At 40.8% G+C, this 13,570-nt stretch overlaps 1 protein-coding gene across 3 annotated transcripts in view; it reads right to left on the bottom strand.

The window, feature by feature from the left end:
• MAMDC2 (MAM domain containing 2) overlaps positions 1-13,570 on the bottom strand; it is a 156,115-nt gene that overhangs the window by 52,029 nt on the left and 90,516 nt on the right. For all 3 annotated transcript variants that reach the window (XM_046665078.1, XM_046665080.1, XM_046665081.1), the window contains 2 exons: positions 12,268-12,411; positions 9,068-9,333 (listed from right to left, as the gene is read on the bottom strand). In XM_046665078.1, coding sequence (XP_046521034.1) covers positions 9,068-9,333; positions 12,268-12,411 — 410 coding nt within the window. The remainder of the gene's footprint in view (positions 1-9,067; positions 9,334-12,267; positions 12,412-13,570) is intronic.

The raw sequence follows: 13,570 nt of genomic DNA on the forward strand, positions 1-13,570 counted from the left end.
ATGAACAAAAGAAAGCAGGTGTCGCTATACTAATATCAGACAAGGTAGATTTCAAAGCAAAACAGATAAAGAAAGATAAAGAGGGACAGTATATAATGATAAAAGGGACTCTCCACCAAGAAGACATAACACTTATAAATATATACGCACCCAACACAGGAGCACCAAAATTTGTAAAGCAACTCTTAATAGAACTAAAAGAAGACATCAACAACAATACAATAATAGTAGGGGACCTCAACACACCATTAACACCAATGGACAGAACATCCAGACAGAAAATCAACAAGGAAATAATAGAATTAAATGAAAAATTAGACCAGATGGACTTAATAGATATATATAGAACACTTCATCCAAAAACAGCAGGTTACACATTCTTCTCAAGTGCACATGGAACATTCTCAAGGATTGACCATATTTTGGGAACCAAAGCAAACATCAATAAATACAAGAGAGTTGAAATAATATCAAGCATCTTTTCTGATCATAACGCTATTAAACTAGAAATCAACTACAAGAAAAAAGCAGAGAAAGGTGCAAAAATGTGGAGACTAAACAACACGCTTCTCAACAAACAATGGATCATTGAAGAAATTAAAGAAGAAATCAAATATTATCTAGAGACAAATGAAAATGAGAACACGACATACCAAATCATTTGGGATGCAGCAAAAGCAGTCCTAAGAGGGAAATTCATCGCAATACAGGCTCACCTCACTAAACAAGAAAAAGCTCACATAAGCAACCTCAAACGACACCTAACAGAACTAGAAAAAGAAGAACAAACAAAACCCAGAGTCAGTAGAAGGAGGGAAATAATAAAAATAAGAGCAGAAATAAACGATATTGAAACAAAAAAGACAATAGAAAGGATCAATGAAACAAAGAGTTGGTTCTTCGAAAGAATTAACAAAATTGACAAACCCCTAGCCAGACTCACCAAGAAAAGAAGAGAGAAAGCGCAAATTAATAAAATCAGGAATGACAGAGGAGAAATCACAACAGATACCAATGAAATACAAGAGATCATAAGAGAATACTATGAAAAACTATATGCCAACAAATTGAACAACTTGGAAGAAATGGACAAATTCCTAGACTCATACAATCTCCCCAAACTGAATCAGGAAGAAATGGAGAATCTGAATAGACCAATCACAAGTAAGGAAATAGAAACGGTAATCAAAAACCTCCCCAAAAACAAGAGTCCAGGACCAGACGGCTTCTCTGGAGAATTCTACCAAACATTCAAAGAAGACTTAATACCTATTCTCCTCAAACTGTTCCAGAAAATTGAGAAAGATGGAGAACTCCCTAACACATTCTATGAAGCCAACATCACTCTGATCCCCAAACCTGACAAGGACAACACAAAGAAGGAGAACTACAGGCCAATATCACTGATGAACATAGATGCAAAAATCCTCAACAAAATTTTGGCAAACCGATTACAGCAATACATCAAAAAGATTATACACCATGATCAAGTGGGATTTATACCAGGGACACAGGGATGGTTCAACATCCGCAAGTCAATCAACGTGATACACTACATCAACAAAATGAAAAACAAAAACCACATGATCATCTCAATAGACGCAGAGAAAGCATTCGACAAGATCCAACACCCATTTATGATAAAAACCCTCAGTAAAATGGGTATAGAAGGAAAGTACCTCAACATAATAAAGGCCATATATGATAGACCCACAGCCAACATCATACTCAATGGACAAAAGCTGAAAGCCATCCCTCTGAGGACAGGAACAAGACAAGGGTGCCCACTTTCACCACTCCTATTCAACATAGTACTGGAGGTGCTGGCCAGAGCAATTCGGCAGGAAAAAAAAATAAAAGGAATCCAAACAGGTAACGAAGAAGTAAAACTCGCGCTGTTTGCAGACGACATGATCTTATACATAGAAAACCCCAAAGAATCCACAGAAAAACTATTAGAAATAATCAACAACTACAGCAAAGTAGCAGGGTATAAAATTAACGTGCATAAATCAGTAGCATTTCTATACACTAACAATAAACTAACAGAAAAAGAACTCAAGAACTCTATCCCATTCACCATCGCAACGAAAAGAATAAAATACCTTGGGATAAACTTAACCAAGGAAGTGAAGGATCTATACAATGAAAACTACAAGACTTTCTTGAAAGAAATTGACGATGACATAAAGAGATGGAAAGACATTCCTTGCACATGGATTGGAAGAATAAACATAGTTAAAATGTCCATACTACCTAAAGCAATATACAGATTCAATGCTATCCCAATCAGAATCCCCAGAACATTCTTCACAGAAATTGAACAAACAATCCTAAAATTCATATGGGGGAACAAAAGACCACGAATTGCTAAAGCAATCTTGAGCAAGAAAAACAAAGCCGGCGGAATCACAATCCCCGATTTCAAAACATACTACAAAGCTACAGTGATCAAAACAGCATGGTACTGGTACAAAAACAGGTCCACAGATCAATGGAACAGAATTGAAAGCCCAGAGATAAAACCACACATCTATGGACAGCTAATCTTCGACAAAGGAGCAGAGGGCCTACAATGGAGAAAAGAAAGTCTCTTCAACAAATGGTGCTGGGAAAACTGGACAGCCACATGCAAAAGATTGAAAATCGACCATTCTTTTTCACCACACACCAAAATAAACTCAAAATGGATCAAAGACCTAAAGATTAGGCCTGAGACAATAAGTCTTTTGGAAGAGAATATAGGCAGTACACTCTTTGACATCAGTTTCAAAAGAATCTTTTCGGACACTGTAACTCCTCAGTTGAGGGAAACAATAGAAAGAATAAACAAATGGGACTTCATCAGACTAAAGAGCTTCTTCAAGGCAAGGGAAAACAGAATTGAAACAAAAAAACAGCTCACTAATTGGGAAAAAATATTTACAAGCCACTTATCCGACAAAGGGTTAATCTCCATAATATACAAAGAACTCACACTGCTTAACAACAAAAAAACAAACAACCCGATCAAAAAATGGGCAGAGGACATGAACAGACATTTCTCAAAAGAAGATATGAATATGGCCAATAGACACATGAAAAGATGTTCATCATCGCTAATCATCAGGGAAATGCAAATCAAAACTACACTAAGATATCACCTTACCCCCGTTAGATTGGCAAAAACAGCCAAAACCAAGAACGACAAATGTTGGAGAGGTTGTGGAGAAAGAGGAACCCTCATACACTGTTGGTGGGAATGCAAACTGGTACAGCCACTATGGAAAACAGTATGGAGATTTCTCAAAAAGTTAAAAATAGAAATACCCTATGACCCAGCCATCCCATTACTGGGTATCTATCCTAAGAACCTGATATCAGATATCACAAGAGTCCGTTGCACCCCTATGTTCATCGCAGCATTATTTACAATAGCCAAGACGTGGAACCAGCCTACATGCCCAGAAACTGATGATTGGATAAAGAAGATGTGGTATATATACACAATGGAATACTACTCAGCCATAAAAAAAGACGAAATTGGCCCATTCACAACAATGTGGATGGACCTCGAGGGCATTATGTTAAGCGAAATAAGTCAGTCAGAGAAAGACGAACTCTATATGACTCCACTCATAGGTGGAAATTAGTATATTGAGAAGGAGATCCGATCGGGGGTTACCAGGGAAAAGGGGGGGTGGGGGGAGGGTACGGAGGGGGAAGAGGTGTACCCACAACATGACTAACAAAAATGTACAACTGAAATTTCACAAGCTTGTAATCCATCATAACATTAATAAAAAAAAAAAAAAAAAAATCAAGGTGCAGAATTATCCATGAACTAAAGAGATGTTGCCTATGAAACCTTATGAGGATGAGGATCTAGAAAACACAGTCTGCAGTCTCTCCGTCATTCTCTCTCTCTCTTCTCCTAAATTTAATAAACGCTAAGTATGTGCCAGGTACTATGCTAAGTGCTTTACCTGATGCATCTCATTTGATCTTCACCATAATCCTGCAAGGCAGGTACTGCTAAGGTACTCATTTTACATATGAAGAAAAGTGAGGCTCAGCAAGGTCACACAACTACCCAAATTACAAGGCAGACAACCCATAGCCAAGTCTTTTAAGCATTACACTGTATTTGTATCAAACCACTTGAACTTTTATCCCTCCTAGGAGCCAAAGTTATTTCTAAAATAGAACAACTATGCGTTAATAATAAAGCCCTAGAAATTTTTAGAAATCTTGAGTTAGGGCTGGGCTCCCCTTCTCCCCCGATCCTGTACTTTCAACATCACCCAGGAGAGGGCTGAGAGGCATAAAGGAACAGTGTAAAAAGCATGGATTCTGGATTCAAAAAGAACTTTCTGGATTTACTTCTCAGCTTTGCCACTTAATAGCTGAGTGCTGCTGAACAATGTCCTTCGTTTTCCACCTGAGCTTTCCTCATCTGTTAAATGGGGCTACAATGATTCCCTTCCTAGGGTGCTGTGGCATCGAATGAAGCAATGCCCATTGAGGGCTTAGCATGGTGCCTGGGAAGTGCTCGACAGAAGTTCCTGTTGTTGTTGGCAGCTGTGACAACATAACACAGAACCCATCCATACAGCGACTTTGCTAGAACGGTCAAGGAAATTCCTACCATTGCTATCCTTTCTTAAATAGAGCTATATATTATAGTTTCCATCAAACAGTAGACCATCTAGGGGAGATAAGAGGGCGTTATTAATTGTATCAGCCATTGTCTTTAAAACACGCTGGGTAGAGAGGGGAGAGAAAGGTAAAGAAACGTCCAGAGTGAAGGCATCTGGGAAGACACAGCTGAGGTAGTGTGTAGGTATTAGGAGTGAGGGAGAGAAACAGGCGAGAGGGGCTCCAAGCTTAGACACTGTTACAGTTCTGTCCAGGCTGCTCCCCACTCTGCTCAGCTCTGGTTTCACATGACAACTCACTGAGGGGTGACAATAATGTTCATGACAGCAGGTTATAGTAACAAGCAAATGTAAGGGATTATGGGTGTGATTATTTTGGATATGCAGCACAGATACTCAAACACATCTAGAAGACATTTCCACCAGTGAAAATTGGCAGCAGGATTAGGCCAGGTGTAGTCAAGATTCAAATACATGGCTCTTGAGCTGGGGAGTAGGTGTGAAAATGCAGCCATTTGCTCTCTTCGAGACTAATGGCACTTGACTGGCTTCAGGAACGGGGTGGTGAGGACAAGAAGCAGAGGCAGGGAGCATTCTTCCTTGCCACAGAACACTAAGCTCTGAGCTCAGGCATCCGTTTCCAGTAGAACATGAGCTTGGGCTAGTCTAACTCTGCATTCCAGGGTGCCAAGGGCACTAAAAGGAGATACTGTACTTCCCTTACAGGAATGTTGTGAGAATTCAATGAAATGACAGAAGGTGCCTATACCCCACAGCACACTGGGGAGCCTGACTGTTTCTAGTTGCACAAGAAGAAGCCTTCCCCAAGACTAGATGGAAACCTTGAGCACCCAAGGAAACCTGCACCAACGGGCAGCCTTCAGGGTAGGCTAGACCACGGTTCAAACTCTAGTTCTGCCACTTATCAGCGTCAGAAAGTCAACTCATTCATTCTTTTATTTATTCATCTTTCATTGTTCTTTTCATTATTCTTCTATGTATTCATTGACCACATATGTGTACCGAACAAAATTTACTGAACAAAATGTTACTGATAATCTCCTGTGCACCAGGCACAGTGCTAGATGCTGTAGATACAGAAATGAACAAGACTAACACAGACCTTGTCCTCAGGAAGGTTATATTTTTATGAGAGAAATGGACAGTGAATATCTTGGGCATTAGCATTTTAAAAGCACTTCCCAGGTGATTTTAATGAGGGTCAACAACCACTGCTCGAGAGTCAGCACCTGACAGTCATCCCACAGACAATTACTGAGCATCAATTGTGAGCAAAGTATCTGCTAGGTTTTGGGTTCTGGGTGGGAAAAGTAAGGAAGAAAGAGATTTAAAAAAAAATGACTAAGAGAATATTATTCAGCCATTAAAAATGAGGAAATCTTGGCATGTGTAACATGGATGGACCCTGAGGGCATTAGGCTAAATAAAACAAGTCAGATAGAGAAAGACAAAAACGGTATGATCTCACACATAGAATCTGAAAAACAAACCAAAAAAAACAAGTCATAGACACAGAGAACGGATTGGTGGTTGCCAGAGGCAGGAGGTGCAGAGGTGGGTGAAATGGGTTAAAAGTTACTAACTTTCAGTGAAAAATAAATAAGTCATGGAATGTAATGGTGACTATAGTCAATAATACTGTATTGCGCATTTGAAAGTTCTCATCACAAGATAAAAACTTTTTTGTTACTATGTATGATGATGGATCTTAACTAGACTTATTATGGTGATCATTTTGCAATATAAACAAATATCAAGTCATTATGTTGTATACCTGAAACTAATATAATGTTATAGTAGTCAATTACACCTCAATTGAAAAAACGCTAAGAGTGCCAAGCCAGTAAATGGTAGAATTAAGATTTGAAACCAGAGAGACTCCTGGATCTATGCTCCTAATCACTGTGTTATACTGTCCCCAAGATGATGAAGGAGCGACCTAGCATGCCCGGGGAACTCTAACCAATTCCGGGGAGTGGGGCTAGAGAAGGATTCTCTGTGGAAGTGAAGTTTAAGTGTGGTCGAATTAAGATGAGGCTAGGCAGTGGAAACAATAGAGTGCGCAACGATCCAAGACAGGAGAGCACAGAGTGTGTTCAAGGAACTGATTGTGCAGTGTGATTAGAAGGCAGAAAGCAAGAGGCGAAGCTGGGGAGGGGGCGGATGTCAGGTCACACAGAGCCTTTTCCCTAAGAGCAATAGGAGGCCAAAGGGTTACTTCAGGGGACGGCTTCCTCATGATAACGCTGCTCCTGGGCAGGGCACAGATGGGGTGGGGGCAAGAGTGGATTGCAGGTAGAGTTTATGTTTAATTTCAATTTTCAGAATCAGCTTATAGACCAATGGTTCTCATCCAAGGACGGTGTGGCACCTCTGGGGCCATTGGGAAAGGTGTGGAAATAATTTGGGTTGTTACAGTAACTGCAGATGCTAAAAACCCAACAATGTGATGGATGGCTCCCCACAAAGGCAGAACTGTCTTCTTCAAAATGCCAAGGGGACTCACACTGGGAAATCCCGCCACTGGCAAAGTTAGAAGGCTTCGCTGTAGGAATTTAAATGTTAAAATTCATGACAATGTAAAAGCAATTGTATAGCTGAGAAACTCTGAGACATGAATTGGGTAAGAGAGGAGAAGGGAAACGCAGGGGTGAAAATTTGTTCATCTTACACAGTGGGGTGTCAAGAGACACTATCTAAAGTTTCTGGGTCCAAAACTAAATGGTTAAGTGTATTAAAGTTACAAAGAGAACCAAGAGAAAAGTTGAACATAAAAATATGACTAAAAATTGTGAGGAGAGAGAAAAGAATAAGGAATACTACAAACAAGCTAAATTCCTTATCTTTCATAGCAAGGAGACAGCGAATACTGTTCAGATTAAAGAATTAAGAAACGGAGGTGGAAATATAATATTCAGAATTACAAGAGAAAACAGAAGATCGGGGAAAAACCTTCCGAAAGAGAAGAAGAATTGGAGTTTGAGTTTAGGTGTAGGGGGTGATAAGGAAACTGACTTTTCATTTTATTCCCAGGGGCCCAAGCCAAATCTGTCAGACTAGTCAAGTCATCAAAGCACAATGGAATTAAGAAGAGATACCTCCAATAACACTACCTATTTAATTAACATAAAAATAATCCAAACAGCCTATGAGATTGTGGTAAAATCTGCATACTTATATTCTGTTAGAAGTGTCAGAAATTGGTTCAACCCTTTTAGAAATCAGTAACTCCAGGAGGCGGCCATGTCTTTATAATCACAACTTCTTGCCTAGCAGCGGAAAAGAACTTTGTAAAGATATTCCAAGATCTTTGCTTAATCATTGTAAAGATTTAATCATGCCCTGGTGGTAGTGCAACGGACTAAAAGTACCGAAGCAACATTACGACAGGAATGGTGTACAAAATTTCTTTAGCAGAAAGTTATAGATAGACAAAGCGGTGATTCTGTCCAGATGGTTCTAACTGAGAGAAGTTCGGGTCATCGATCTTTGTGAAGAAGCTTTTACTGCTCTTCTAGGTATGGCTCTTCCCCTGGGGAGCTGGGACTTTGGGTAATTCCTGGCTAATGAACGTGACTAATGGATTCATCTCTTCATTCAACAGCCTTCACTGAGCTCCCACTGTGTGAATCATCTCTTTGAAGGAAGGGACCTTTCCAATCCTTTGGGCCCCCTACTTGCACAGGGAGTGTACCTGAGAGATAGCTTCTGAGTGAACGACAGGCTGAAACAAAACATTTTGCCATACTAGCTTCATATGTGGATTGTAGTTGACAGAATTTATCACCTGTGTAAAACTTCCTTGAGGTTATGAGTTGTTAAGTTCGGGAAATCACAGTTTTCTCTTACATTCCCCTTGCAATCGAGATCTCTTTGTATTCTCATTGCTATCAAAGTCAGCTGCTGATGGTTCCCTTATATAGATGCACTCTGTCTGGTTGGCTCTCATTTTTCACTGAGCTTCCCCATCCTGTGTTCAGCTATACTCTTAGGCTGTTGATCTTAAAGCCTCAATGGAGAAACAGGTTCACTGATTTCACCTTTTAAAAACAGTAGCATTCGTGTATGTGTGTGTGTGTATGTATGCACAAGAGAGAGAGAGAAAGAATTGTGGCTTCAAACTAAAGTTTAGCTGCCGAACTTGGACTAGTCACGTATTCCCAGGCTGGTGGAATCTAAGAAATAAACAACAAACAAATTCCCTAGGTGGCCATGATTCTGAGACACAGAAAACTAAAAAGAACTGAAGGATATAAACTGTGCATGGCTGGGATAGGGTGTGGGCGTGGGGCTGTCAGCTTGAAGAGAAGAAAAATAACACATCACCAGTTGAAAATAACTAAACAGAAATTCACTAACCCAGTCCAGCAACGGAAAAAGAACAATGGATCGCGCTGGTTCTACTGTACCTTGGTAGGCATGGGCTTCTTAAAGGGGATTTCAGCTTGCATCCAAACACCCCTTGGGGACTCCAGCACAGACCAGACCTTCTCTTGAACTACGTGGTTCTCTTCAAAGATATACACTGCGAGGGTGTCACTCATTTTTAAAAATCCATAGATGGCGTAATAAAAACGTAGACAATACTGCAAGTTTCCCGGCAGGGAGGGACCGTAGAGCCTTCCAATGTAGCCAGGCTGCGATGTAAACTTTGTGTTGGCCAGCAGATAATACCCTACAAACAGGACAAAGCATTCAGTGTATCAGCAATGAAAAACTTAAATAATCTAGTCCCGATCATCAAATGGGAAAATTTGGTTAAAGTAGCAGAATTTGCCAACAGAGGCTATTTCCATAGGCTTTAAATGAGTGAAAGCATTTTCTAATATCTGTGGCTTAAGGAACAGATTACATTGATGTGACTCTGTTGCAAATAAACCTTCTCCAACTCTAAGTTGACTTCATAAACCAGGACAGATTTCCAACCGCATATGCTCACATTCCAGTCATCAATTAGGATTTACGTTTTGCATGAAACAAAAAGGATGAAATCATCTTGAGGCTCCCAGCTGCCTGGGTCAACCAGCTGATTTAGATTGAGTACCTAGAGTGGGTCATAGTGAATGGAAGGCCCAGAGCAGACTTTTCCTTCCTATCCTTGCAGTGATCAGTGGCGAGGGAGAGGTGACAGGCTGGCCTGGAACTCCGTGGAACTTTGGCTATTTCATGTGAATGGTGTTGGGAACTGAACTGGGTCCCCTACAAAATTTGTTTTGTTTCAGCCTGTCATTCAATCAGAAAATCTCTCTCAAGTCCTTTTCTGTGCAAGAAAAGGACCCTAAAAAAGGATAATTATTTTTCCTAAATAACATAAATAAGCTCTAGAACCTACTTTCTTTTTCTGTTTCTCCCCCCATCAATTTTCTTTCCATTGCCGCAGTCTTTGCTATATAGTCAAGTTCTACCCAATTATTTAATTCTTTCGGCAAAAGGTTCTTTGGTTATTTAACAGGACTGGCATTATGGACTAAGTTGTGCCTCGTACCCCGTAGAATTCATAGGTTGAAGCCCTAACTGTCAATGTGACTGTGTTCGGAGATGGGCCTTTAAGGAGTTAATTAAGGTTAAATGACGTTATAAGGGTTGGGGCTTAATCCCATAGGACTGCTGTCCTTGGAAGAGGAGGAAGAGACACCAGAGATCTCTCTCCCACTTCACATGTACAGAAGAGGAAAGACCTTATGAAGACACAATGAGAAGAAGCCATCTGCGAGCCAGGAAGAGTGGTCTCTTCTCTCTTCCTGAACCAACTAGAAACCAACCCTGCTGGCATTTTGATCTTGGACTTCTAGCTCCCAGAACTGTGAGAAAATAAAATTCTGTTGTTTAAGCCCCCCAGTCCGTGGTATTTTGTTATGGCAGCCCTAGTAGACTAATACAGGTGGCCATACACCAGGCAGAACAACCTTTTTAAACCTAAATTGAGGGGCCGGCCCAGTGGTGCAGTGGGTAAGTGCACACGTTCTACTTCTGTGGCCCAGGGTTTGCCAGTTCGGATCCTGGCTGTGGACATGGCACCGCTTGGCAAGCCATGCTGTGGTAGGCATCCCACATATAAAGTAGAGGAAGATGGGCACGGATGTTAGCTCAGGGCCAGTCTTCCTCAGCAAAAAGAGGAGGATTGGCGGCAGATGTTAGCTCAGGGCTAATCTTCCTCAAAAAAAAAAAAAAAACCCTAAATTGAATCTCTTGTCTTCTTAAAACCTTCAGTGGTTCTCATTTCCTTTATAATAAAATCCCAAATGCTTACTCTGGCCTGCCACACCCATGATCTATCTCCTTATCTAACTTAATTTTCCTCCACTCTCCTCCGCACAGTGCAGCCACACTAACCCTCCAATTCCTTGGAGTGCCCAGCTCTTTTCAAACTCAAAGCCTTCACAGATGCTGTTCCCTCTGCTGGATTGCTCCCACTCTCCCGGCTAACACCCACTCCCCTAAGAAAAACCTCCCCTGAGTCCCCAATCACAATTAGGTTCTTTCCTCTTTTCTCTCCCAGAGCTCACTCTTCATTTCTTTCATAACACTTACTACATCTTGTAATTATAAAGTTATTTGTGTATATATTTGTCTAATGTTTCTCTAATGATTGTCAGCCAGCAAGGGTGGGCTTCATACCTGATTTGCTCACTATTGGATCCCCCAGGAGTTAGTCTGGCCAAGGTCAGAACAGGTTTTTGTAGGGCCTGTATTCCTACAAGTTAGGCAACCTCTAAGAAAAGCGCACAAAATTACAAGTATAAAATTGTGAGGGCCCCTTGCAACGCCTTTGCCAGGGCCTGTACAAGTAAGGGGTCCTGCAGCTTAAGTTTCATCAGCTTTATGGTAAACTTACCCTGGGGCTGAGTACATAAATAATTGTTGAATAAATGAATTAGACACTAACCCCTCGAGAACAGGCCCTTTCCATCAGTCTCTACCAGAGTGGGCTTCACAAGGGATCCATTAAAGTGATTACATAATCCTTATTCAAGGGGAGCACAAACTGGCTTCTAAGAGCTCCTTGTAGATATATCCAAGTGCCCACCAACATATTCCAATAGCTCTTACTGCCCCACAATATATTTTTTATTGTAAAAAAAATACATACAAGATTTCCCATTTTAAAGTATATAATTCAGTGGCATTTAGTACATTCACAATGCTGTGCAACCACCACCACTACCCAGTTCCAGAACATTTTCATTATCCCAAAAGGAAACTCTGAACCCATTAAGCAGTCACTCCCCACATCTCCCTTCCCAGCCCCTAGCAACAGCTAATCTGCTTCCTGTCTCTATGGAGTTGCCTATTCTGGATGCTTCATGTAATTGGAATCTAATAGCTTTTTAAAGGTATTTCTCCATCTAAAGTGAGGAGCAAGATAATTTCCAAAGGTTTGGCTATTTAATTAACTGCAAATACTTTTCCTAGCATAGCAACTTGAATTCCAATTTTAAAAAAAGGTCAAAGACAAGATTACCAATTGTCTTTGTTTCTTTACAAGTGCCTTTAAAAAAAAAAAAAGTCAGCAACTTAACAGGTGTGGAGTAAGAATGGTGAACGGAGCATGAATACAACTCCCAGCCCCCAATCCCAGCATCCCCACCCAGACAGATTTCTGGTTTACCTGTGCCTGAAGTGTGGTCTCCGGTCCGATACATGTTTGGTTTTACTTTTACTCGGGCCCAGCCTGGACCTTCCTTATCTTGGTAAAAGTTGCAGAGATCTTCCTCAAAATTGCAGCTTGCTTCTGCCGCGCTGAAAGGAAGCTCTGAGCAAAGGAGAACCAAAGTTAAAGAGAGCCAAACCGCAGGACCTCAAACGACTACATGAGCTGGTTGACAAACACGCACACATTTGTGCCCAGGGAGACTGAAGAAGCAAAACACAAGACAATATTTTTATCCTAATGACATGCTGACAGGTTAGCATCCAACCAACGTCTCAGCATGACAGGAAAATTGTTTTTTTCCTCCCCAAAGGGATGGAAGGAAGGAGCTCTGTTCACGTTCTCTATAAAAATAAAAAACTTCAAAAGAAATTTCCTTTTATGATGTAAAGACTGGGAGAATTTATTCACATACTTCTTCACAACTCAGAATTCCTTCATACAAAATTACAAAGAAAGAAAAAGGTAAGGATTTTAAGGAATTCTTAATTTCTCTCTAAGACATTTTAGAAATAATATTTTCCAGAATTAATTTTCCTTTGTTGCTCAGTGTTTGTGTCAGAAGCACAGCCGCTGTCTATTTATAATTGACGTTAGGAGTAGGAGCTGATCTGCTTGAGGAAAATCATTACTCAGTATACATCACGCTGTTGAAAAAGTCACACCAATTCCATCACCTATACTGCTATTATTTTGGCTTTTGCTGAGTTCTGGTATCATTCACCCTGGTCTAAAAATATCACCTCATTCCAGATTGCCTGGAGGGAATGGAACATAAAGATGTCTGCTCTTTCGAGAATAACTTGGTCCTAACAAGTAGCTGTGAACTTCGCTGTTCAGATGGCCCTTCAAGTCCAGAGGGGACGTGACTGACACAGCTTGGGACACATTCCATGTAGCCAAGCGTGCTCCTGTCCTGCATGCTGACATACACTGGTCTAACCTGTAGGGCCAGAGAGAGGGCACTGTATTGAATAACTGGGAAATCATCTCTAGAAAAACTTACGAATTCTGGGAGCAGTGATCTGATGAAACAGGGAGCTCTTTACAGACAAACACTCACTGTTCTCTCAATCTGCCAAATTTCAAAGCAGGAAACCCTTCAAGTGGGCTGAGGAACTGGCCCAGACTAAAGGGGATGAAAGAGCCATGACAACCAAATGCTACAAGGGAGCCGAGATTCAGTCTTGGTCCAGGAAAACAACCAGCTATAAAAGATGTTATTGGGGCAACTGGCAAAATTGGTATATGGACCATAATT

The sequence above is a fragment of the Equus quagga genome, chromosome 6 (genome assembly GCF_021613505.1).
Source record: "Equus quagga isolate Etosha38 chromosome 6, UCLA_HA_Equagga_1.0, whole genome shotgun sequence".
In the NCBI taxonomy this organism is placed as follows: Eukaryota; Metazoa; Chordata; class Mammalia; order Perissodactyla; family Equidae; genus Equus; species Equus quagga.